The following is a 26,422-nucleotide window of genomic DNA, read 5'->3' as shown; positions in this document are numbered from 1 at the left end:
TAACACAAAATTACATGCTGAATTAATATTTCTGACTGCAAAAGCAACCTGACCTAAACATCCAAAATAGCTGCTTTGCAAAAATGCCTATATAAATAATTTATTATAGTAACTGCTATGTGTCTGAAATTAATCAGTCCAGTGGGACACATAGTGACATGCAATATTTATTGGTGAACAGATTCTGCTAGAAAAAATGGTCAAAATAGTGAGATACAATATCATCATTTTGTATGGCTGGCATGTTGGCAAATTGTGTACATCTCATTCGGGTTATTTAGAATTAGACTATGTCATATTTTTGTTATGTTTTCAACTTTGGTTCAACTTCTACACATGCGTCATAACTTTGACTTTGCTGAAGTTTGAGTTCAGAACTCCTGAAAGGTCAACGCTTGAATCAAACATGATGAGAGGAATGCCATTAAACCATAAATAGTGATTACTCCTCCTGGGGATGAGTGAGCAAATAATCTTATCCATTCTTTTGTCTTATCATCTCCAGAAAGCTACTAAACCACTCATCACTGTCCAACACCAACAGGGCATATGTCTCCCCTTGATTGGATTGGCCAAAGAGGATTATGAACTGTCCAAGAGTAGAGGCAGTGGTAGATCCCTGAAGCAGTATCCATTAGACTATGCAGGCACTTTAACAGCCTGGTACAAAAATGCATAAAATGTGAGCTTGCACAATTTTCACTGTCTATGTACTTTTATCACAGATTTATTAATGTTGGTAAATAATTGTATCCTTATTTTACATGTTTAATAAGCCTCTTGTTTCTGTCAGCACAACGTGTGTAGAAAAGAGAGACATCCACTATATATACTGACAGACCTTTAGAATGTCCGCAGGGATGTTTAAGCCATTCCCTTGCTGGGAGATGAAAAATGATACCGAGTCCACATCACATTTATCTTTTCAAATACCATCTGTGTGCTGCCACACAGATGCACATTAACACACATACACACTCCATGCAGAGGTACAAATGTACACGCAAATACTGTTCCAGAGAGAGGTAAGGTCGGAAGGTCTGCGCTCTAATTGAAAGACCACATGGTGCCACAATCACATTAAATGTTCAGATCTTCATTAAAGCCTCAGATAGGCGACCTGATCATGTTACCCCTGATTGAATCTGTGTGAATGCAACCATATGGAAAACAGAACCTGTAAGGAAAATAACTCATATTCAGTGGGGACCACCATTTAAATAATTACGTCATCTATTTAAAACACTGAACTGTATGCTCATTCTTCTGCAGAGTTGTGCTGTTTTTCATTCTGACCTTTGTGATCAAAATGAGATCCGTCATCCGTTGTCCCTCGGCGCACTTCTCTTTCCATCTCTCACTTGCCTAAAATCTTTACCCTCCGACCTATTTCCCTCCCTTCTTCTCCCATCTAAATTACAGTGATTAAGATGTCAGTCCACCCTCCGTATAAATGCAACTTCAAGAGGACTAACACTTCAGTTCTGTTTCTAGCGCCTGCTAGGGACCAATTAAAAGACCACAATCAAGGCCCAAAGACAGCCAGAGGCCTTTTAAAGACCATGACTGGCCCAACAGACCAGCCCCCATCCCACACCCTTTTCACAACCAGCTGGTAGAGACCTCATAGAAGGTTTTATACATGTCCTAATTGCCAGCAGCGCATGAGTTGGGTAGATAGCGGTAGACTGACAGGATTTATAAAACAGGAAAACTTAAGTGTTTTTTTTTTTTTTTTTTACAATAATGGCATAAATCCTAATAACTCATCTTTTGATATTAGACAAGATGATACATAAAGGCATCTCAGAAGAAAAAAGTAATCATTGCTGCCAATATGGAAATGAAAGTTACTCTTTTCTCTGAACCAAAATCATTTTTATTAATACGGAAATTGACAGGTGTGATTATCTGCATGATTTCCTAAACATAATACTGATGTCCTGAATTTCTAAATGTATAATTTTAATAATGTCTCTAACCTGTTGTCAGGTCATCACAGCACACCTCAATAGATCCGGATGAGCAGTCACTCAGTTCCTCCAGAGAGAAGTCGCTCTCCTGTATCCTCAGCCTGCCAAACACATAACCGTAGCACATTTCAGTTACTGAACATGCAAATTCATTCAAAACAGTTCAGTACACTCAAATATTCTTTTCAACTGGGGAATATATTTACACATTATCCTCCACAATTTAACATACATATACAAAGGCAGAAACAGTCTTTTTAAACCTAAACAAGTAAAAAAATAAATAAAATGTTGGGGTTTTTTTATCACTTATTGTAGTGATGTGCATTTGAGTGAGAAAATCAATCTGAGTAAGGGCCTGTGGCTGAAGACACTAACTATGAGCTCTGCTATGGAGAAGTGGAAGTGTCTCTTTATGCAAGCACAACAATGATGCATCTCTGGAGGTGATTCTGTTGAATTAAATTATCCTGAAATGACCAAACAAGCCTCTGAGTCTGGTCTGGATTCTTCCAGGTAATAGTCAGCATGTATTCATAATCAGAGAGAACTGACGGTGAGCACGAGGAAGCAAAAGTGATCTAATGACACAGTGATGTGATATAAAAAAATGTTATGTGAATTGGTATTCAGCTTACCCAAAATAGCCAACTTTATTTTGTCTAACTCAAATTATCACCTTAGTTAGGTCAGGGGTCCACATGTCCAGTTTTTTGCAAGGAAGCACAGGAAAACAATGGCCAGGCTATATTAATAATCCATATATTTGACTTAGGTGTATTTCCGTATTTTCTTAATTGGTCTGTTAAATGAAATTACAATAAAATCTGTTGTTTGTGGTTGCAACCAGACACAATGCAATTTTCTTTCAGTTACCTGTAGCTGAACGGAGCCACAGCTGCCATGTTAACTCTGGTTGTGTGCGTCTCTGTAGAGTCCTTGGGCAGGTGGTGTTCCTGTTCATAAACACTGGATATTAATGGCATGTTAAATGCGATGAGTGGAAGTGGGAGAGGATCGGGAGAAGATGCTGTACTGCTGTCCTCTGGAGTCCCCATCTCTTCATCTGACTGACTTGTGGAGCCACTGTGACTTCTAAAAGTGTGTTTGCAGCCTGACTGAGCAGTACCAGGCCGAAGATTCCCATTTTTTACAATGCTGGATTCGACTGGTTGTTTAGGGGGATTTCCTCCTCTTGCCAACGTATTTTGACTCATTTCCTGAGTTGTGTTGGAGTTTTCACCTCCTCTGAAACGGAAAGCTGGATGCAGGTTGTTGGCTTGGTTCTTATTAATGATGGCATTTCTGTTATGATTCCCATCATGCACCAACTGTGCAGGGATGTGAGACGGAACAGGTTTTTGAAGATCCAATGTGTCTTTGGAGTGTGGCGATGGTAATCTGCGCTGGACCACCGGGCTGCTGTAGGCTGAACGTGACACATGACTCCGGTGGTAGAGTTGATTTTTCATGCCCCCGTCTTTCAGGCGTTCCCTTGAGGAAGGCCCAGGAATACTGGAGTTCCGTGGACGAAGTGAAGGAGAGTGAGTGGGTGTATGTGTAGGGGTGCGTTTTGGGGCCTGCGCTGAGGGCCTGGGCAAGTCACAAGCTTGGCGACGGGGGTCTGTTTTTGGAGAGTTGGTCACAAGGCTGCGGGGGAGAGGGATTCCTGAGGAGGAAGGCCCACGGGGGGCTGATTTCACATTGATTCCTCCGCTCATGTTGACCTGCATAAAGAGATGAAAGACTGATAAAACAAAGGGCAGAAAGGAGGGTTCCACAACAAATCATTAGCCAGAAGACCTTTCTAGGAAGGTCTGGTTATACTTTAGCGAGTAATTGAACTTTGTTAATATTTCACAAAAGATCAAACTGATCAAAATTAACCTGACAAGAAGTTTGACTTTGACTGAACCATGAGTTAAACTTTTTGATAAATTTCACATTGTTTCTTGGCTAAGTCTGTTGGTGAATCTAAAAATGTATTTTATACGGGGCCATGTGCAAAGAAATAAATATACTTTTAAAATCTCGTTCAACTATATATTTTAAGTATGTGTATCATTTAGGACGTGCTCCTGGTATATGTATTGTGTGTATTTCTATGAAGGCTGCAAGTTTAGAGAGCGCAACGGTCTAACTTTTTCCATTTACAGTACAATCCTGTTATTTCCCCATGGTGAATGATTGCCAGGCTATCATGCGCAGAATCTTCAGCACTCTTGAATCAGCGCAACTACTCAGTAAAAAGACCGAACAGTTCTAACATTTCAGCATCAGCATGAGCCCAGCATTCTGAGGTGAGTGAATCTTCATCAGTCTAGACAGTGTGTCTTCAGAGAAAGACAAGATTAGTAAACTTGAGGGTGGGTGGGTTGGTTGGTTGGATGGATGGATGGATGACGGAGTTAGCCCGTTTTATTTCTTTCTGACAATCCCTCCATCTTTTGAAAACAGAGTTGTAATTCACAGAGGACTACTTCAGATGTTATCGCTGTAGGCTATTGAAACGTTGACTAGATAAGCAGTTGTAAGAGGGATACAAGAGTTGTAACATGAAACATCTTGGAAACTGAAGGCTTAACAAAACACTTTTACAAGAAAGTATCAAACAATAACACAAATAGACCTACTGTGCTGTCCGGAAGCCTGCTCTATTCGTTAGGCATGTCAGATTGAAATTTCGGCAGCACACTGGATGACCCATCAAAATGCTGACCTAAAGGTTATTCAAACAATGTGAGGTTGCATAAAAAGAGCAGCTACCGAGTCAAATATAGATTTTTGCTTAATCTGATTTTAGATAGCAATTGTTCATAAAATAAAGAATTACCAAAATGACTGAACTATAGGTTTGACAGCTAGACCAGTCCAATATACTGTCATATACACCGTGCTCCAAATTATTATGAAAGTGATATTTTCTCAGATTTTCTTAAATGGCCAATGCAAATGATGCTCAGTATAATTTTCAAGTCATGAACTATTACAGTGTAAATCTAATTTGACTGATTCCGGCCCAAAAAATGACTCCACCACCTCCTTGCTGACGTCACAACCGGGTTAGGATGTGGTGGCCATCCACCACCAATCCACTACTGCATCCATCAGTGAAAAAGTCTGTTTGAAAATTAATCTTCATGTACTGCTGGGCCCACTGCGACCGTTTCTGCTTGTGAACACTGGTTAGGGGCCGAATGGTAGGTTCATGCACCGCAAGCCTCTGGAGGATCCTCCACTTTGAGCTTCCAGAGGCACCAGCAACTTCTGTTTCATTATGCCTTTATCTGTAAAAACCCATCTTTGCTCTGAATCAGCCACAAATCTCTTCACAGTACGATAGCGCTTCAGTTTTTGGTTAATATCTAATGTTTCCATATCTTGTCATACGGCACTACACTATCTGATGATTTTTGACAGAAGAGAGATCCTTTCTCTTTCCAATATTGCTTGAAACCTGTGGCCTGCTTAATAATGTGGAACATCCTTCTGAAGTAGATTTCCTTTAATTGAGCTCACCAGACAAACTCATCAACCAGCCCTCTGAAATTAATTATAGTGATTCAAAGAGCCCTGACACACAATACCATCTATAAATTTAATATCACAACAAAAAATGTAATTTTTATGACACTTAAATCCAATTTGCATAATAATTTGGAACACGGTGTATTGGACAACAAAAACAAGCACAGTTCTCAGTCACTTCAGCCTTTTTTGTGGAAACTCTCAAATTCTGAATAAACCTTTTGAGATACTTTTCTTTAAGAACTGGAGAAATTGGGTTATTTCTTTTTTTTTTTTGTCATCCTTTATCACTGGTAATTGGCATTAATGACATCATCAGTGATGCAGCAGGAGGTAACAATAGACAGATGTGCCTATCCATTCTCATTTTCTCATTTCTCTGGATCCCCGGATAGCTATATCTGTTCCTCTCCATCTCACCCCTCCTCACTTTTTCTCTAGGGAGGTGCATGGCACTAACAAGCATCAGAATTTCTCCTCATCTAATAGAAGTCCAACAAGGGTTTCCAAGAGCACAGGTGCAGCCTGACTCTGTGTCTATCTGTATGGAAATTGGCTTGTCCCTGGGGGGATGCTGGGGGTCATACTGGTACATCGGCCCAACATGCAGTACAGAGGCTCAGCTGCTGCTATTAGATCAACTATGTTTGTTTGTACGTGCAGGGCTGTGAGTGAATGAGCTAGAAAGTTAGAGAAAGAGAAGACTAGAGAATATTGGACAGTAAGAGAAATAAGGGAAAATCAGAAATCTGTTTTAGTTAGACAATTTACAGAAAATACTTTGTTTACAAGTTTAAGGTTTATTTTTACTACTAAAGACATTCAGCATCATCCTGTTGGATTAGTAGTTGCCCCATTCATCTGTTGACATTTTCCTTCGTGCTTGTGACTAAAAGATTGAAATTTTGTGAACCCTTGAGCAGATTCCCACACAAGTCATGAGAGAAAGTGTAGAAGTATGTATTGGTCCTTTACTTTTCAAGGGAAATAATTAAAATTTTACGCAAATCTTACACATCTGAATGGCTTGCAATTTCTGTTGTGCAATAAATAATTAGGCCAGTAAATTTTGTACATTTTCTATCCCAACCAATCATGTATTTGCTGCCAGTTTTTATGATAATTAGGTTGCTCTCGTGCTGACCACGAGCAAGCAAAGACAAATACAATACTGGATGAATCCTGTTATTTTTCTGTAATGCATTACTCCTTGCTGTCCAAGAATAACTTCCATCAAAATTACAAAATACTGTTTGGTTTAAATTGTTCCAATTTTCCATGTGGCTTTCAGGAAAATGTAGGAAGAGACAAAGAAAAAGAAAAGATTACACCAACTTACTCATGCAACTGAATCTTTATCAATATATGAAAAAGTAATCATATCATAATGTATTTTTTGTCTTGTATATTTAAGGGAAACATTATGTGGTCACTGACAGCTTTCTGTCCAGAACTCATTTCCTAGTGTTGTAGTTAGCTTCTTTTTTTTTTTTTTTCCTTTGTGCTCTTTTGGGAATGGCAGTATCAAGAAACCACCTGGGTCAGCTGCAGACTATTACCTCGTCATTGTACAGTATACCTGTTAGAGTGTTAACTCAGCTCATTGCCAGATTGCTGGATTTTGCTTGTCATAACACACTGAAACCGGAATTCGGTTCCTGTAATACTAAACTTTGCTGTCTTCTGTATCTCCCAACCTTTGATTGTGCCTGTCGAATATTGACAGGCACAGGCTGTACAATGCAGCAATGGTTCCTCCACGCCTTCTCTGCCTGCCAGCCTCAGATTGTTTCATCATCAGTTAGTTCGCACGTTGGACATCACCAAGATCCATCATTATAATCTGACAATATCTTTAAAAACATATGAAGCACTCTGAATGTCTGCTTTTAGACAAGCACATGTATCCCGTCAACATTTATTGAAAATTTATTGACATTAAGGAACAACATAAACAAGTATTGTACTTTTTAAAAACAAAATTAAATAACAATCCTTTTAGAGTTATTGTCCTATTTTTTTGCAACTGAACCGTGAATAACCCCAATTCTTTCTGTCAGGATAGTGCTGACATCTGCTGGATATTCTGTGAAACTACAACATGCAGCAATTGACTTGCTTCACTAGTAAGCTTCTGACCTTTTCAATTACCTCTTAAGAAATATAATTCAATTGCCTGCCTGCCAATGAAGCTAAGAACATGTTCGACCTTTTCAGAAAAACAAGAGCCGCAGTAGCTGTGACTTTTGTTTAAAACAAGAAAAATATGACAGGCCCGACATCCAGGATTTTACATTTTAACTTTAGAAGAACAACTACATTGTTTCAGCTTTTCTGCCATGGGAATAAGCTCTGTCATAACTGAGTTACTGTATGTTGGATCAAAGAGACATGTATACCCTCTCACTAGAAAAAAATAAATAAATAAAAAAAACACATGCTCCCCTTGTGATGCACACCCTCTGACTCATCACAAAATCAATACGAGATGGTAACACAGCCCTCTCTGTCTGAAATGAAGGACATTGGCAGTGACTTTGTGCTTGTCTGTGTCACAAAGGCTGACACTGCAGAAGGTACTATCGTTTGCACATCAATATACAGTCCACTGAAATATTAACAAAAAAAATTGCAGTGCAAAGAATACAATGAGAACCACTGAAGAACAGAGAAAAGAAAGTTCTTGGGTTTGAGAGTTTTCTTTCGGAAAAAGTGACCAAACTCCAACAACACCACCTAAACCCAATAAGTCCCTCCTGATAAAATTAAGAAGACTTGGAGTCTCACATGAATCCCTTACTTGTCAATGGTCTTCCCAGTTCTTCGACGTGCCGCCGGGCCGAGTGCGGAGAGAGCCGGCAAGTGGAGGGAGGTCGCACTCCTTCGACTTCCCAGGAACAATGGTCTGTTTTTTCCTGGATCACAGTTGCATCCTCGTCGCTGCTCTCTCATTGGTTCGCTCTCCTTCACCATTCCCCAACACAGGAAGCTGTGACAAATAGGAATGACAAATCCAGCAAATTAGCAGCCAACATGCTGAGATGACTCATTTTCAAAGTCACTTTTGTGTCTGAAATCAATGTTCTCACCTGCTGGCATAAAAAAAATAGATAATTTGAGGATGTAAGAAAAAAGTACTGAAGAATGAGTCGAGGTCTGTTTATGTGACCATGACTCAGTGACCCAAAAGGAGAGATTTGATCAACAATGAACCACGATGACACATTGTCTTTCATGTTCAATAAAAGGCTAACACACAGCAGTATTTTTAGATTATGGTGTGTTCTGTTGAAGACAATCCATGTCTTCTGCTGGTAGATTTTTTTGAAGACACAACAGAAAACAAAGTTCAAAATGCAGCATAGATCAATGATGAATAGTCACCCAACACCACTAAAAAAACCCACTAAATCTTGTTATTTACTCACAGCACACTTCTTGTAATTTAAGTAGACCTAAAGAGAAGCAAAACACTTCCTCAAAATTTAACAGGATGAAACACAACTGGGTCGCACAAAATGTAAACATCTATTTCTGCAAGCAAATTTGGTGCCTTTCATCCACTCATCATTCAACACTTATTTCAGCAGTGGTAGTTCTTGTTTTCATGGAGCCAGAACCCTTCTGCTTTTCCCAACAATTACCTCTTCAGACAACCAAACGTATTCACACCCAAGTGATGAAGTCAAAAAATTGTGACGTACCACAATTATGAGGAAGAAAAAAAAAGTTGAACTTTGTTTTGTATTAATTCTCACCATATAAGGAATTTTCATTAAATGTAGATTTTTAATAACCCAAAAATCAATAGTTGGTGTAAAATCAATCAACTCCAGCTTGATCATGTTGCACTTCCCATGTTTTACATACTGGTTAATAATATTATACAGATAATTCATAATACAAAACAAAATATGTTCCATGTTTGTAGGTCAACAATAGAATAAATGTTTTGTAAATCACACACCGTTTCTTAAATTTAAAATAAAATAGGCTTAAAATAAAATTTCAATCTAAACCTGACGTTTTTAGATTGAAATTTTATTTTACGATTTTTAAACTATAACAATCAACTACATTCTTGATGCCATAAAAAAAACCCAAAAAAAAACAAACTGTAAAATATCCCTTTAAGAACTGCCTGCTTTTGGGTATGGTCATACTGTGTTTTCAGAGTGTGCTACTCATTGATAAGATATGCAATTAAGCCACAGAAAACTGACTTGTTTGGGATGCAACTGATATCAAAAACCACCACTGCTCATCAAGAGTAACTTATGCCAATGCATACAAAGTACACAGAACTGAGTCATGGGGACCCTATAATGCTGACTCAAGCTGATCCTGTCACCCCTGGTCATAAAATCCCCCAACTTGCCAGCTTTTCGTCCAACCAAGCACCGCCTTCTTCCATCTTTTCACTTTATTCCCGACAGTCACACCACTGTGCTCGCATTCACCCTCAAGAGAAAACGTATAATTATCTCTGTTTACACTATCACTAAACAAGAAAGACCACAATACATCAAAATGAACAAAAAAAAATTTTTACGATATAAAGTGTAAGTAAGTAAAATGAGGATAAGGCTCGACTTACCCTCTCTCACTCTTCTTGTGTCTGGCTGAGTGTCTGCCTCTCTTTGCCTCTGTCTACTTTTGTGAGGCTGGCCGGCGTACATGTGTATTTGTGTCTATAATCTCACCTTCTATCACGTCATGCCGCTCCGCTGCTGCCGCAGTACGCCTGCAGCCATGTCCCCGCCTCTACCTCTCTCTCATCATTACAATATCTGTCTCTCTCTCTCTCCCTCAGTCTGAGTAATGGACCTGTTGGCTGGAGTCCCTCCCTCTCAGCAGTGAAATATAAACCCAGCTAGCAAAGACAGGCTGGTGCATTAGCTGGATGAGTGTATTGCTGTGTGTGTGTGTGTGTGTGTGGGTGCGTGGGTGGGCGTGTGTGCACATGCGTGTTCGTGTGTGAGCAAGAGAGATTTAACCTCAATAGTCTGAGTAGCATATGATAATTAAAGCAGATGTGGCTCCAAATGTGAAAAACCTGACCCCAATCATCAGATTTTCAAGATCTAATTGTTGAAGAGAGAAAAGAGAAAGAGACAAAACTGACAAAATCAACAAACTGGGTTAAAAGGAGATCAGCTGATGCAAACTCATGATGATACTTAGACACCTGATGTCTTTATGTACTGAAAAGCTGGAGGAGAGGGACAGTCTCTCCATCCATCACTCCGTTTTGTCCCACTCTACTAATGAAAAGGGAGGGGCAAATGAGAAACGAGGGAGACACAACCAAGAAGAAAGGAGGAGTGATATGAGCAGGGAAAACATCGTACCCCCATCAGCATAAAACATCAGCTGGCATACTAAGATAACAAAACATATCGATTATTGCAGTTACACTGAGAATACCAGTAAGATTATTGATTATTTTAATATATGAATAGAGTTTTGATAGGAAAGTAGAATAAAGATCTGCTAATTAGTTTTAAAATAAACTTGTTCATTGTGCAAAAATATTTTACCTTTTGGCTGTTCTGATATTTAAGGACTTTGCACTTCACTCTGTGTACGCACATCACTCATGAGCCACTTTTTTTGCTTAGCGGGACAACAATGTTGTCAATAACACCTCATAGGAGGTGATAAATGTTCTTATTTGAATGCTGTCTTCTCAGAGGAGATGAACAGAGCAAGAAACAATAAACAGAGATGCCTCATCAGAATATGAAAGCAGCTTTTGTTTTCTTCTTGTTACCAAGAGCTAAACTAGCAACTCTAAACATCAGATTTCTCCTGACTTTATTTTCTTTATATAAGCTTAATTTTTGTTGTTTCCTATTTTGTTTATCACCTAACCTGTGGTTTTTCTTATCCGCTGTGTGTTTTGGTACCAGCCTCTAACTGGAACTGTTTATGTTTCTGTCAGCGTGTGCCGCTAATGCAGTCATAAAAATCTATCCAGCATGCAGATGTTTGTATGAATCCTAAGTGGAACCTGGGAGACATGTACAGACAGTGAAATTTGCATCACAGATGCTTTGGACTGCAGCAGACAGCAGAGCGAACTGGGAAGTATGAATTAGGCTTTATAAAATAACAAGTCAAGCTAGCTTGCAATAGCTGATTAATTAGAGTATTTGCCATCTGCTTGATGGCTGCACTTACTTGTCTCTGATTTCCAGTCTTCATATTATTTTTCATTATGAAGTCTTTCAAAGTTTAATTTAAACCCTTGTTTCCCTGTTCATTTTCTTTTATCACATCCCTGTTTCCATAATTCCTATGCCATTTCCAACTGTTCTGTCTAGGAACTTCAGCTCATGCTCTCACACCACTGCTGCACATTCATTTGCTCCAGATGTCATCGTAAAAAGATGAAAACTCCCTGTTCAACACCTATTTAAATTATGCCGTTCCTTGTTCCTATTTTGAAATTGTCTCTTTATTTATGAACTCATGTTTCTTGGGAAAAGGGAGTTTGTTTAAGCCAACTGTACAGCCAGTGTGCAGCAACAAGTGGGAGAAGGGCAGCCCTATGGTACCCCATTCCTCAAATGGTTTGAAAAAAGGGAAATTATGGATTGTGTGAATGCAGTTGCATTTTGTGAATATAATATGGTTTGATTTTTCAAACAAGTTCATACATAATCAGTTGACTACAAGCAATAGGTTAAGTTTCTTCTCTTGAAGACTGTGTAGCGACAAAGCTCAAAGTCTCTGACCCCGTCGCCGGACACTGAAAATGCTCTTCAATCTTGTGCAACAAACTACTGTGTAACCACTGTGTCTCGTTCGCAGACGAAAAACTTTAAATATTTGAAATTGTACTTCCCATGAGCTTTTACAACTGCCCTTCCAAATTACATCTTTGTATTTACAATCTCTCTGAGAAACCTAGTTATTTTGTAATTTTCTTTTCTTGTGGGATCTTTTCCTGTCTTCAATTATAGTTCTGTGCAAAGCCACATTTGTGTTTTGCTCTGGATCTCCGTGTCTCGCTCCTTCCAGCTCTCCCAGCTCATATTTCTGCTTTGCTGGCTTAGGTTTTGCACAGTGGCACTTGGGCTCCATGTAGCATATTTAATGGCAGCTACAATGTCCAATAAATCAATGCGTAGCAATCCCTATGCAAAGTACAATTTCCAACATCTTCTCAGAAATACGATTTCTAAGACTCTAACCCATTTTTTTTGCTTACAGTTGTGTGTGTGTGTGTGTGTGTGTGTGTGTTGGCTCATCCCTGCTTGACTGGTCTTGAAGCTCTCTAACTGATAACATATTGATCAGACTCTTACTTGGTCTGTAAGTCCCCAACATGGAGACGTAAGCATAATGGAGTATCTGTTCAGTGAAAGCCATTATGCAAATAAACATAAAGCTGCTCAGCTAGGCATGATGAAGTGATGCTTGCTTTCAAAGCACAGTAGGTCCAACGTAATGAACGGCCCCTCCCCCAACATGCGTACTGTACAATACACATGACCTCCTCACTCTTCCCCCTCATGTTTCTTCATACTGCGAGATGCTCTGCTGGTAATAATCCATGCGTTACTCACCTTTTAATCCTAATATCATCACCAGGCGCTGCTCCTCTGTTTTCTTCAGCTCCAAGCACATGAATAAACCTGTAAAACTTCTGCGACCACAAGTATGAAAAAAAACAACCCACCCTCACATGATCTGTTGCTTTGTCCCTGTGTTTCATGAAAATGGGAAGTGACTTGTAACAGAGGATTATGGGTAGTAGTGTGCAAGCGTCTGCAGTGACTATGACTTTGTGTGTTGTGTTGATGGAGTTTGTGTGTGTTGAGTAGGGTTAGATGTAGGGGTGAGGGGAGTTAAGGTCATAGTTAATCTTCTGATGTCCCCTAGGGCATGTCCCCTCCTGGGAGAGAAGGACTCTGTGACAGACGCTGTTTTGACAAAGGGACACTTGTGTCACCGTCACACTAGGAGCAGACTGATGAAAAAAACAAAAAGGGGGGGTTGCAATTTCAACATGTCGACTGTCTGGAGCCCCGGGCCTCACATGTGTGGTCTAAATGAAATCTCTGCATCAGAACCCAAAAAACTTTATCTAAAATTAACAGATTAGTTAATTTTAGATTAATTTAAAGATTTTCTGTATTATCAGAGACTTTCGTTATGAGCTTAATCCTCCAATATATAGGTCCCATCAGCTTTATGAGTTGGTCTCTAGCTTGGGGGTCAGCAAGCCGCGGCTCTAGAGCCGCATGCGACTCTTTAGCGCTGCCCTAGTGGCTCTCTGAAGCTTATTCAAAAATGTTTGAAAATGGAAAAAGATGGGGGTTGGAAATATATTTTTAGTTTTAATATGGTTTCTGTAGGACAAACATGACACAATCATTCTTAACGTTTTCCACTGCTGTAAAATTGTGTACAATAAATATTAAATTTCAACATTTCTGTCAACGAAGATTTGCGTCAAATACTGTGACATGTTTCTGTCAGCTGGGCGGGGTGCGAGGCCGGTGGCTGTTGTAAACAAACAGACGAGTGTGTGGTGGGCCCTGGAGAGCAAAGGGAAAAGAGAAAAATAGCAGAGGAGAGATTCTGCAATTCTTGGACCAAATCATTTGCATTCATTGCCAATGTGGAAGGATTACCTGAACATTTGCTCTGTAGCGAGAAGTTGTCAAATAACAAAAAGAGTATCGTACTTTCCGGACTATAGAGTGCACCTTACTGTAAGCCGCACCTACAAATGTTTTGGAAAAAAATGGAAACGTACATATATAAGCCACACTGGGCTATAAGCTGCCTGGTTCAAAGCATGGGGAAAAAGAATGACACTTGGCAATATTATTGTGTTTTGTTGCTCAGGTCAGAGGATTGTTGTGTGTCAAAAGAGAAGAGGATGCTGCTATGTTTTACCATTGCACTGACTTACTTGGCATTTACACAGAAATCAACCTTAAACTGTATTAATTTAATTTTATATACTTTACCTTTTAAAAAGGCTACTGCTTTATTTTTATAACTGATGGTTGCGTTTTATTGCACTCTGTTTGTTGCCCAGATAAGGGGCACGTTATGGACGTTCTGTTTTGTTGTTTTTTTCCGTCACACACTTAAAAGTGATTATTTACAAAGAGCGGTCATTATGCAAACTACATTTGAGAGCAGATTTTCTGAGTTCCAAAAGGAAAAAAAAAAGACTCTTTCCCTGTCGATCTTCATAATAAAAATGACATCAAAAATCTGATTTTTTTATTGCATTTGTTTAATTTTATCAAAGTAGTGAAACATAATACATTCATATTATAACGGAAGGTAAACTTAAAGTACCATTGCACAACAGAGTAGCCGCGTGGTGCATAAATCCTTCCAGGATGCACTGCAGGGAAAGTAAACATTTAATCATGAAAGCTAATTTTGTATACACTTAGTCATTTTGATAATAGGCTAATATAAACACTTTAAAGCCTGCCTTATATAAGGCTTTTAATTTTTTGCGGCTCCAGACAGATTTGTTTTTTTAGTCCAATGTAGCTCTTTCAGCATTTTAGGCTGCCGACCCCTGAGATACAGACCTGACAGCACTGTCACCACCAGATGATGCTACTGTGCCTGTCCCTTGGTGTCGGTAAAAAAGGACAAACCAGGATTTTAACTGTCTTCAAACAACTTAAAGTTGTAAATCACAGAGCCAAAATTCAAAAGTAAAATAAATACTACTGAATCTTTTTTATTTAAAGCATTTTCTAAGCAGATAAGAAAGTCTAGGACCTTTTGATTTGTAAGGCTTAAAGTATGGTTTATTTCACCGATCAGTTTTAAAACTGCGAATATTTCACACCAGCGCATGTTAAAGAGAAAAAAAAAAAGCCACAAATAGCAAACAGATGTATGGCAGTGGCAGTGTAGCTGTTGCCTTTCTGCTAATGAGCCTTTATGACTGTTTAATGATGTAGTTAATTTTCCATAATCTGCCTTTACTTCCAAAACGCTAAAAAAAAATAATAACAAGCAAAGCAGTTTCAATAAGTTTTTTTTTCATCTCATCATTCTCATCAAATACCTTTTCTCCAAACATCTTGGGTGAGGGGAAAAGCAGCACCACCACTTTACCCTCACTGTGTGTGTTGCAGTATTGTTGAGCAATAATCAGGCAAATAAAGACAGATTTTGCTTGACATTTATGATCAAACTGAAGAGATTCAATTCCTGATTCAGACCTACATAGAATCCAATACCTTCCTTTGGCATTTTTGCATAAATAAACTTAAGTGAAACAAGCTGAATGTAAGTATGCTTAATAAATCCTTATTTGCCTCCGTTTGTGAATGTTGGTCTTTAATTCTCACAACAACCACACGATGGAAGCAGATCCTGCTGTGTCACTAATCCTTATGGGGCCTGCTTAGCCAATACTACAAATATTTGGATTTTTCCTTGACTTTTGCATCATTTATAAGTTATTTCAGAATAAAGTTAAATCTAGTAGGATCAAAATCTTATGTTGTTGCTGTCAACGTTCACGAATGATCATTTGTACTGTAATTTGACCATGTCACTAAACAGATGTGAACCTTTAACAGGTTATATATGTGTCTGTTCTGATAGCTCACAATCTGCTGTTTATGTTGGCAATAATTTTTTTGAGAGTTTGTGTATAGTATTTAACATTTTTTTTGCTATCTCAAGGTTTTTTTTTTCTTTTTGCTTGTATAGCTAATTTTTAATAAAATACTTCACTTCTATATCCATCTGTAATAAATATTTCCTCCCTCGATAAGATAAATGTTTTATTCTACACTAACAAGTTGCTTCAGTGAGCTTTTCCTCTGATGATGGTAGTTAGTCTTTTTAAGGCATTTTTGTTAAAACTGAAGATTTATTTATTTATTTTTTGTCATGAAAAGAACATGGTATTGACATTGCTTCACTTAAATAAGCTTTAATCTCTAAACACAAACCTTTGCTTTGAATATGATTAAAAAGTTAACTAATGCAGATAAGATATTTACAAGTCATTACCTCTTAAGAGAACCTCGCCTCACAATCTGAATTTTCTGTCAGACTGAGATGTAAATACTGGAATTTACAAAAAAAATGTACACTTTTAAAGCACCTTTAATTGTTTTTAAAGACAGAAAATGTAAATTCCACTTTGAAACATGGCAAAATTTAATCACCTACTAAAACAAAGTAGGTGATCCCACCTACTTTCACTCTGACTCTCTCTCGGTTGGTGAGTTACTCAGAAACTTCCTTCTTCCTTAGTACTTTGCACATTGAAGCCACAACTGAAGCTCCTCCCTTTCAGCACATCTGGACGAACATTGAAGAAGAGAACATAACTTCTTTTTTATTTGACTTGCACTACTGGGAAAAGCAGTAAAACACACATAACCTAGATTTGCTCTTCAACTACAAGAGCAGTAACTGTATACTGCTTTAAACGACTGGTTTCCTGAACACACCCTCTTGCACTGGGGCTGCCTCCAACTTCTTTTCATCCTACGTCTCAGACCAACAACAACTACCAACTTTAGGTGAGCACCGTTTCTTTTTTGTTCTTTCAAACATATCTATCTTCTTATGTATATCTGGTTCTAGTGACATAGCCTTCGCTACAACATGATTAAGATATACTGAAAATAACCGTCGGAAACAGATACCAAAGTTACAGGTTACTGCAAATAGTAACAGAAAGCTATGACGTACATCTGCGAATCATAAAGCAGGGAGTAATGGGAAGTAAGCTCACAAAAGTCAGATGAATCCACGTGCAATTTATGAGCAAACTTCCTGATTTGTAGCTGTTCGCACTCCCACACCCGCTGACTGTGCAGCTACATGTTTAAACATGCAGTGTTAAACAGCCAACATGTACTAGTACTCAAATTCAGCATGATTCTCTAAACCAGCTTTCCCAACCCTGATTGTCTGGATCCATTCTCCTGCACGTGACCCTACACCAGGTCCTGCTACAAATGATTGAATTACTTGCTGAACAGGTCATCCAGATAATCAAAGGATTGTTAATAATCTATTGGCTTAAATCAAATGTTTTGTAATGAGGGGCAGAGTCTATCCTAAGGACTAAGACACAAAATCCAGTGGAAGGTTGACCCTTGCTCCTCAGTGCCCATATTGTAGTCTTGTAGGATGTCCTCAGAATTTCAGTGGATCTTTCTTCAGGAAATGTAAGTAATTCACTTAATTTAGGCATAGGGCTCATTCAAAAAAAATGTCATCTCAACTAGTTTACAAAACAAACCGATCCAGTTTACATGCAGAAATATATACTCAAATGGATCCAATCATGTAGACAGATTTAAGTCACAAAAATTTCAATTCGATTTTAGATATACAAAATTACAATCAAGTTCAGTTTATTTTGGCAGTTTCTAAGAAAGCCCGGCCCCAGCCTGTTGCATCATGTCTGACTTTGTAGCAATTTCTCCTCCTAGATGAGCATATGGTGACAGCAGACACTTAATTGCATCAGGTCTTCATAGCTTGTACCAAAACTGAATAATGAACATGAATGTGGTGACAGTGGAAAGAAAAATACCCTTTAAACAGAAAGAAACCTCAAGCTCAACCTAGTTTCTTTCTGGGCATGTTCAAAAGTGAATCTCCTTCTCATTATGACTTGTTGTATGTTATTCAATTAGTTTGATTTAATAGATAATATGCCATTTGTATTATGATTTGATTATGGCAAAGAGCGGTTTAAAGCAACTCTTGCCAGACTTACTTTGTCAAGCAAGTAAACTAATCCCACTAAAAATAATTTGATGCTTATAATGACAGAACATCCACATCAAGGCATTAGACACTCCTTCACTTAAGGCTTTGCTATACAATAAAATTATATTCAAATCACCAGCACTTTGTAAGTCCTTTTTTAGTTTGGGAGCCAACTGTCTTGGTTTTGGTCAAAAGAGTTAATCATGAAATGACTTGCTCTGAAAGAACAGGAAATGTGTTCAGGATTATAGGAAGTGACTAAAAACAGAGTTAAGAGCTTTGCTCCCTTAACTGATAAGAGAAAAGGAAGTGATATTTGAGCAATGGCACATACTTGGTCTTCATCCTTCTGAAATAAACAAACAGGACAGAGGGATGTAAAACAAGACAGTCAGTCAGGATATGATGTGAACCAAGGGCAGAGAGGTGGGAGGGCTTACACAGTCAGGAATGTGGAAGTGGATATACAAGAATTGATTGGGAGGGTCGTGCCGGGAAAAGCTCAGGGTGGAAACAGACTGGATGCCAGAGTCCTTTGCATTCTGAAAAGCTTTGAAATTCCTTAAAAAGTCATGGTTCACATAATGCTCACACTAACTTTGTCTGCTTTTCCAACAGAGGAACTTTCATCTGTTCCCATTTAGCATAACCTTTCCTAGACTTTCCATTACTGGTTTGCTTTTCTTTCACAGAGGCCACAGTGAACTGGCAGGGATGAAATTACAGTCTAGAATAAAACCAGAATTACAGACAACCAAGTATAGCTTAAATGTGCTTTACATAAAACAAAAATGGTTTTGTCAAATTTATTAGTCCTCCAATTCATCTGTTTTGCTTCTTCAGATGATTACCTTTTACTGGTATTGAAATTGAGACATTAACTGTTTCCTTTAGAAATAGATATGATACATGTCATTTTATATCATGTTTTTTTCTCTTTTCCAACAGACAGCAGTTAACAATTTTGTATTTTTTTTTAGATTCATTAATTAAGGTGTCCAATCTTTAAAGGTTTCTGCTTGTTGTCACCTAGCTGAGAAAATAAATAAAAATAAAGCGACCAGCCAGACCTCTCTGCAAAATCAATAACATTAACCTGAGATAGCTTTTCCACTATAAAACAATATGTGGTCTTTTTTTTTTTTTTTTTTTTTTGTTGGAATTCATGTATGACACTAATTTTAACACACTTTGGCCTTATTTTCAGTTTGCTTTCATTCCCAAGGATGCCGTTGGGAGGAGGAAATAAATGTGGCCGCTGTTCGAAAACGGTTTACTTTGCTGAGGAAGTCCTGTGTGACAAACGAAGCTTCCACAAGTCCTGCTTCCTGTGCAGTGAGTAAACTATTTGTTGTTTTCTCTGATTGTAGTTATGGAAACCACAAGACTGAGTCCCTTATTTATTTAATTAAATCATTATTTTTGTAATGTGCATGTCACACCTCAAAATTAAAAATTTTTAGAAGAAATTAAAGCATGAACTTTTATCTTTTGGTCTCAAGGACTGATATTAAACTTTAGATTTCAAACTACAGTAGCAAAATCAGTCCATCGGTGAGGGTCCATGGCCTTCAGATGATATTTGCAATATTTGTGTTCCCACTTTGTTATCAGACATTCCTGCAAATGGAATTTAGATGTGAACATGCTTCTTCAGAAACGCTGTTCCATATAAGGAAGAAGTCAGGGGCCTGTCTAAACACATTTAAAACACACAAATATGCAAAACAATAATATGTGCATTTCTGCCTGTCTGTGAATGTTATTATTTGTGTAGTGGTGTGTGGGAAGAACTTGGACAGCACAACTGTTGCGGTCCATATGGATGAAGTCTACTGCAAAGCATGCTACGGCAAGAAGTATGGACCAAAAGGCTATGGCTATGGCCAAGGTGCCGGGACCCTTAGCATGGACAAAGGAGAATCATTGGGTATTACACATGAAACGTGAGTAATGCACATATTAAATTCTGGTTGTCTGTTTTAGGCTCTTCATCAACAGTTTTTTGTCCTCTTCTTCCGTCAGATCCGCCCCTCATCTTCCGACCACAAATGCAAACCCCTCTAAGATGGCTCAGAAGTTCGGAGGGTCAGACAACTGTCCCCGCTGTGGCAAAGCTGTTTATGCTGCTGAGAAAGTGATTGGAGCAGGGAGTGTAAGAAAACCTCACATGTGCAGAAACATTCAAGTAATGACTATTATTATATTAATTAGCTTCCTCTTTCCAGTCCTGGCATAAGATTGGGTGTTTCACCTGTGCCACATGTGGGAAAAGCCTGGAGTCAACCACACTAGCTGACAAGGATGGACAAATCTACTGTAAAGGTAAAATCCATGTCTTCAACAAAATTAGGAAGTACAATTACAAAGCTTTAAATTCCCCCATCAACCATACTTGTGTAAAAAATTAAACCATATATTGGCATTGAAGGAAGACATCTGTCAGATGGTTCAAGAGTGAATCGATATTTTGAACATTTTTGCTTTTTCCTATCAAAAGCAATGTTCACGGGATATCAAAGGCAACATGAAGTAGATTTCCACCTTACCTTTGAATACAGCCTATTTTCAAGCTCAGAGATTTCATAAAAGAAAAAAACTAATAAAAAAGAAGAGAAAGACAAATGACTGGTCATGAAGAATGATGCATAAGACTATCCAGAGGAGGGACATTGTTGAACTAATAATTCCAAATAAATTTCTTTCTTAGTGTACCTCAGTGTTTTTTCACAATAGTAAAGACTGACAAAGAAGGAAGAGAGAAGATTCATCTTTTGGTATAAACCAAAGCTGAATCCATTTAAAATTATGCGGTGTGACCTGATAATTGCTACACAGAAGTGATACACTTTAAAATATGTCCATTTTTTGGAAATGGACAATAAATCAGCCACAATTTGTGTCTATGATGAGCTTTTAATCACAAAAACTGAGCCCTGCATTTATAAGAAAAGTTATTTTAACAAGACAGAAAATTTAGGGCTTTCACATATATTTTCACAGCGTGCGATTAACTTTGTTCTCCAAGTAGGTTATTGCAGTACTATAGCAGAAAATATCAAGAAAGAACATACATGGTTGCAGAGGCTGTCTTCAGAAGTTTTATTAGAGACTGAATTTTGAACGTAAATAACTAATCTTGAATTTATAACACTGAATTTTTATCCTGTGCAATTATGTATATGTATATGAATTTTGAATTGAATGAATTTCACCTGCAAATGTGGTGGTGACCTTTTGGTGACCTACGCCAAAGAAATCAGCACTAGATTGAGCTCAGTAGCGTTTTTGTTTTTTTCCGCTAATTATGCTCCTTTGATCATTTGGCACCAGACAAAGTGGAAAAGAATCATATGCATAATTTGCATGGGACAACAGTGTCCCATGCAAATTATGCATAGGATTTACAATTGCTTTATTTTCCAGGAGCACCAATAACAGTGCCAATGTTTTTTTGTTGTTTTTTTTCCCCAAGAAAAAAACCCATTCCTAATTGTTTTTGTTTCACCTCTGATTGTACTCAAACTAAAATTTAATTTATTGGTATGCTTTTATACCCATCTTTGCCAGGGTGCCAATAAGTACGTAAAAAACAAAGATAAAAGTGTGCTATGGTCAGTGATCTGAAATTGATATAGTGATCGAGTGTAAATTGATGACACCGTTTTTGTTTCTAACAGGCTGCTACGGCAAAAACTTTGGTCCCAAGGGATTTGGGTATGGACTAGGAGCCGGAGCACTGGCCCACACCCAGTGAGATCCAACTCACGTTTTCATTACACCGAGCTGCTTTCCAGACCAACACAGGGCAGGTTGCATTAAGAAAAACCTCCAAAAATCACCACACAAACACAAAGAATGCAAACGATATTTAATCCTAAGCCTTGTTTTTGTCTCCAGCCTGTAATACAAATGTTGATGACAACTTTTTGGCCCTGAAAGAAAATGTGCTTGAGTAGGACCAAAGATTTAGTCTTGGAAAGGGCCGTTATTGTTTATGCTTCACACCTTATAGCCATTCAATCATATATTAGCTGTACAGTGATTGACCTAATGCTTTGAATTACCTTTGGATCAGAGTGACATGTTTGGTTTTCAAGAAAATTCTGAAATTAAATGCAGGAAATACTCCCCGTTTGTGTGCATTTTATACTTAAGAATAAAAAAAGCTCAGTGTCACAAATGCAGCTTATCATTGTACGTGTACACAGGAATACAAATAAAGCAGCCAGGTTGGGTGGATGCCTTTGCGTTTTAACAAAATGCTTCCTGCACATTTTATCAAATTTTCTCATATCACTGTCATGACACTTCTCATTCTCAGATGATCACATGAGATAAATCCTGTCCAAATGAGAGAATAGCAATACCTTTGAATCTCTTCTGTCAGGATGTGGGGAATGCCAGAAAGAACCAGTAATTATCTCTTTTTTTATGTTTGGATTGAAAATGTTTTTCAAAGGTGTTAATGTAACTTTTTGACAGTATTCAAAAGTGTATTTACTTTGTAACATGGACCATGTACAATAAAGCAACTTTATATTAAAAATGTGTCGTGTTTTTTTTTTTCCTTTTTAGAAAGAGGTTTTCAAAAACGTAGAAAGTAAATGACGCATTTCCCATTTAAACATGTTTCGTCCAGTCGCGTCTCTTTCTCTACACAAATCCAAAACAATTCCAAGCTTCCCACTCACATTCCTGCCCATATTCCTACTCTGTGTAAGAAAGCGAGAAGGTGACGATGAGCAAGCATGCTGAGTGACGTAGGCCTATTTTACGTTTCGTCGACCGAGCTATTTCGGAAGGGAAGGGAAGGAAAGCGGCGTGACGAGTCCACGTACCTGTGTAACTGTTCATTCACAACAACTCTCTCACGGACGCACATCACTCAGGAGTGAGTTTCATAAACAGCACGGATCTCCTCTTCCCGTCAGCAGCGAGGAGGCGGGGTGCTGGAGCTGAAGTGGGTGAAGGACCACAGTGGCGTCGGGCATGTCCAAACATATCTGGGTAGACCAGCCAGCCAACCTCCACGCACGGTGAGCCGACACTGCGCATAAGCTGAAAGGAAGGTTGTTATTATCCGGCACAGTCAGGCTAGTCTGACGCCGCTATGTTTTTGTGAGGAGCTTTAAACTGAAGTGAGTCAGACTAGGCACTGTGAGTCTCTTCGTGCGGTTTAGGTCATGTCCTTCCCGGTAAAAGTGATAAGAGATGGGCTGCTGGAGAAGCGCAGCAGCGGGCTTCTCCAGCTGTGGAAGAAGAAGCGCTGCGTGCTCACGGACGAAGGGCTCCGCCTGCTCAGCTGCAAAGGCAGAGGCAGTGATGCTGCGGGGTCGGCGTGGAGCTCCAGAGCTAAGGAGCTGCGCTTTGAACGCATGGAAACGGTGGAGTGCGTGGAGTACAAGCGAGAAATGGTCTACTTCACAGTGGTCATGGCTAAAGGGAAGGAAATAGACTTTCGGTGCGCGCAGGAGGGCACGCTGTGGAACGCGGAGATCGCCTTGGCGCTGGTCCGATACAAGAACCAGCAGGCCCTGCGGACCGGGAGGACCCGGCACCTGTACACGGCGCCCTTAGGCAGCACCGGGGAGGATGAAGTGCTTTGACCGGACGGTAAGACCAACACTAGGAAAGGTCAACAAAGTGGTAGGAGCAGTCTTTTAATTGGACGTTATCATTATTTTGTTTTCTATGATGCACAAGGGTGTTGCTTATTGTTAAGCTGTAATAGGATGTAAATTTTGGTTTGATCTTTACATCAAGTCCTTGCTTGTGGGACCAAAAGCAAAATTTGGCTTGAGAACCCGGAGGCTCCAGTTGGAATCCATGTGTTATCACCTCTTTACAAACTGAGTTTTTAAATGAGTCTTAATGACATGAGGGCCCCATTAGAAAAAAGGGGCACACACAATGTTAATGTATTGGCCCATTTTCATGTAACTGAACAGTGGTTCACTGCGACAGCTGGAGCAATAGGCAGTGCCAACTCACTCTATCTTCCATACAGCTGGACTCTGTCATTTTTTGGAAGGTATAATTAATAGAAAAAAATATGAATAAAAATTTATCTACAAGTTATTGAACTTATAGTGTGCTTCTTAATCGCATGAACACAATCAGGGCTGTACAAAATTATTCATTTTCATCTTTTACATTTTTCATCCAAGGAAATGTTTGATAAGGAATTTTGAAAGCAATATCCTGCGGTATGTGCCCAGTTACGAAGGATATTTAAAATATGTGCTTATCTATGAGCTACTAATTAAGGTGTGTCATACGTGTAACATTACATCACCACACCCACTCATGGTCAAAGAGTTCCTTTCATCAGAAGCTGTTGAATCAAAGTCTCCCCCACACCTCCTTCCTAATAGCAAAGGTTCTGCTGCCAACAACCTAAAAACCAGCAAACACTGATGCATCCAACAGTTTATTCAAATGTAAACACTCAGACACTTGGCAGTAAGGTAATGCATATCTGACAGTCTTTCACCAAGTTCCTGACATGGTTATGTAAATGCACCACTCCAGTGTTTAGATGCTCTAGTCACTCCCAGTCACAGATCTCAGTGTTTCTTTACTACTGGTCATCAGTCTTCTGAGGACACAAACCACTCTCACTCGAGGACATAATTACCATGAAATACAAGACTCCAGAATAACATCTGCTTGCCTCTCCCTCAGCAGGCAGTGGGGTATTTTTAAACATACACACTGAGACACACCCCCACACACACGCATTCACACAATTTATTTTATGCTTATGAAGAAAAATGTAGGCAAAACAATGTGTTGTTTTTTTTTAGTTTTCAACATTCATGTCACATTCTAGTTATATACTGAAACCAGTGCCTGAAACCTCAAGTGAACCGAGAGTCTGAAAGTCTGAACTATGAGCTCACAGATCAGGAATCCACAGCAACGCTTCCTTAAGCAAGCTTGCTGGAGCCAAGCGCCCAAATTAACCGTGTAGCTGTGGTAACAGTGTAAAATAAGTGAGCGTACGCTTCCGTCAGCTGCCTGAATGTTAAATATATGATTTAAGTAATGGCTATTAAAATGTTTTTTTTTTTTTTTTTTCTGTTTTTCAGACTCTCTACCTCCTCAATTTGGGACTAATAGAAGGTGAGGAGGGATTCCCACATCTTCTGTTTTGTTTCTTTTCTGCGCAGCATCCTGGGATGTGAGGAAAACCCAACAGTGACGATGGATAACAGGACCAGGAACACGCACACTGTTTGAAGTTTTTACTGTGGTGGCAACTTTTGTTTATCAAAAATGAACCATTCAGAGACTTATGGAATTTTTAAAAACATTAGAAACTGTTAAACTTGAAAGTAGTTCACCCTCTGTGCCTTCTTGATTCAAAAATACTACTTAAAGCATCACTTTAAAGGATTTTGACACTAGAGTAGAAAAATAATGTTTTTGTACAGACTTACCTCATTTATGAAGTTTAACATGAAGAATTTTTTTCCCCCCTGAATTCTTTACAAGATTCTCTTAAGCGTATTTGCTGATGTGATGCACAGTATTACAAATATGTAAATAAATTTATTCTTAAGCACTTTCTCTTACATGTATTTCTTTACGGGTCCATTGTTGAAATGACACCCTTTTAAAGAATTGAGTCTGATAAATAACTGACTTTTTTTCCACTCTTACAGTCATATATTTCTTGTATAGTTCAACTTACAAACAAAACATATTTTTTAAAATTAAATCAGAATTGATTGTTTGATATAATGTTAGCACTCACTCTCAGGTAGGAGCTCACACAACTGCCACTTTTTAACTTAATATTAGTTTTAGTGACTGTCTGCTTATCTTTTTGCATAATGGATCTAAAAGTTCCAGATTGGTTTCTCCAGATGACAACACATTCTCCCACAATGTTTTGGGAGATTTTGGATGTTTTCTGTGGAAAAGAATGCAGCAGTCTTGCAACTCTCCTGCCTTGTCCAGATATAGAAAACACAGGAGGTTGTTGTCACACATAGACCCAGAACACAACCAGAACGTGTTGGAAATAACTGCAGCTCCTTCAGTGTTACTGTCTTCTTGTCATCCTCCCTGACCAGTTTCGGTCTGGTGTGGCAGTCAGCTTTGGAAAACTTCTTTTTTATAATTTATCATCCATCCATCCATCTTCTTCCTTCTTATCCGGGGTCGGGTTG

The 26,422-nt window shown here is 38.7% G+C and overlaps 3 protein-coding genes across 14 annotated transcripts in view; 2 read left to right on the top strand and 1 right to left on the bottom strand.

Annotated features, from left to right (window-relative positions):
• Positions 1–13,173, bottom strand: part of LOC122827880 (neuron navigator 1-like) — an 85,941-nt gene extending 72,768 nt beyond the window's left edge. For 6 of the 11 annotated variants that reach the window (XM_044110972.1, XM_044111003.1, XM_044111008.1 and 3 more), the window contains exons 1-4: positions 13,076–13,172; positions 8,302–8,490; positions 2,850–3,700; positions 1,983–2,074 (exon numbers count right to left, since the gene is read on the bottom strand). In XM_044110972.1, coding sequence (XP_043966907.1) covers positions 1,983–2,074; positions 2,850–3,694 — 937 coding nt within the window. In that variant the 5' untranslated portion in view covers positions 3,695–3,700; positions 8,302–8,490; positions 13,076–13,172. Of the gene's footprint in view, positions 1–1,982; positions 2,075–2,849; positions 3,701–8,301; positions 8,491–13,075 lie in introns of all 11 variants that reach the window. The other 5 variants (XM_044110995.1, XM_044111015.1, XM_044111024.1 and 2 more) reach the window with 2 other exon arrangements.
• Positions 13,174–16,528: 3,355 nt separating this feature from the next.
• Positions 16,529–22,791, top strand: csrp1a (cysteine and glycine-rich protein 1a). 2 transcript variants are annotated; one of them, XM_044111491.1, is made up of 6 exons: positions 16,529–17,038; positions 19,468–19,577; positions 20,020–20,188; positions 20,268–20,397; positions 20,471–20,567; positions 21,923–22,791. In XM_044111491.1, exons 2-6 carry the CDS (start codon positions 19,469–19,471, stop codon positions 21,997–21,999), a joined length of 582 nt encoding a protein of 193 aa, XP_043967426.1. In that variant the 5' UTR covers positions 16,529–17,038; position 19,468; the 3' UTR covers positions 22,000–22,791. The 2 variants fall into 2 exon arrangements, with proteins under 2 accessions (XP_043967426.1, XP_043967415.1); XM_044111480.1 differs by having other exon boundaries at positions 16,533–17,038; positions 19,450–19,577.
• A 233-nt stretch (positions 22,792–23,024) lies between these two features.
• phlda3 (pleckstrin homology-like domain, family A, member 3) lies at positions 23,025–25,806 on the top strand. Its single transcript, XM_044111503.1, has 2 exons — positions 23,025–23,858; positions 25,337–25,806. Exon 1 carries the CDS (start codon positions 23,429–23,431, stop codon positions 23,849–23,851), a length of 423 nt encoding a protein of 140 aa, XP_043967438.1. The 5' UTR covers positions 23,025–23,428; the 3' UTR covers positions 23,852–23,858; positions 25,337–25,806.
• Positions 25,807–26,422: the final 616 nt, after the last annotated feature.

Source organism: Gambusia affinis, linkage group LG01 (genome assembly GCF_019740435.1).
Source record: "Gambusia affinis linkage group LG01, SWU_Gaff_1.0, whole genome shotgun sequence".
NCBI lineage: Eukaryota > Metazoa > Chordata > Actinopteri > Cyprinodontiformes > Poeciliidae > Gambusia > Gambusia affinis.
This window is presented reverse-complemented; position numbering and strand designations above follow the sequence as displayed.

Bases quoted from the DNA above. Each gene is read 5' to 3' on its own strand.
- csrp1a (XM_044111491.1), top strand. From the start codon at position 19,469: ATGCCGTTGGGAGGAGGAAATAAATGTGGCCGCTGTTCGAAAACGGTT. The intron at 20,189-20,267 runs GTGAGTAATGCA...TTCTTCCGTCAG, and splicing joins TTGGGTATTACACATGAAAC to ATCCGCCCCTCATCTTCCGA. The intron at 20,398-20,470 runs GTAAGAAAACCT...TCCTCTTTCCAG, and splicing joins AAGTGATTGGAGCAGGGAGT to TCCTGGCATAAGATTGGGTG.
- phlda3 (XM_044111503.1), top strand. From the start codon at position 23,429: ATGTCCTTCCCGGTAAAAGTGATAAGAGATGGGCTGCTGGAGAAGCGC.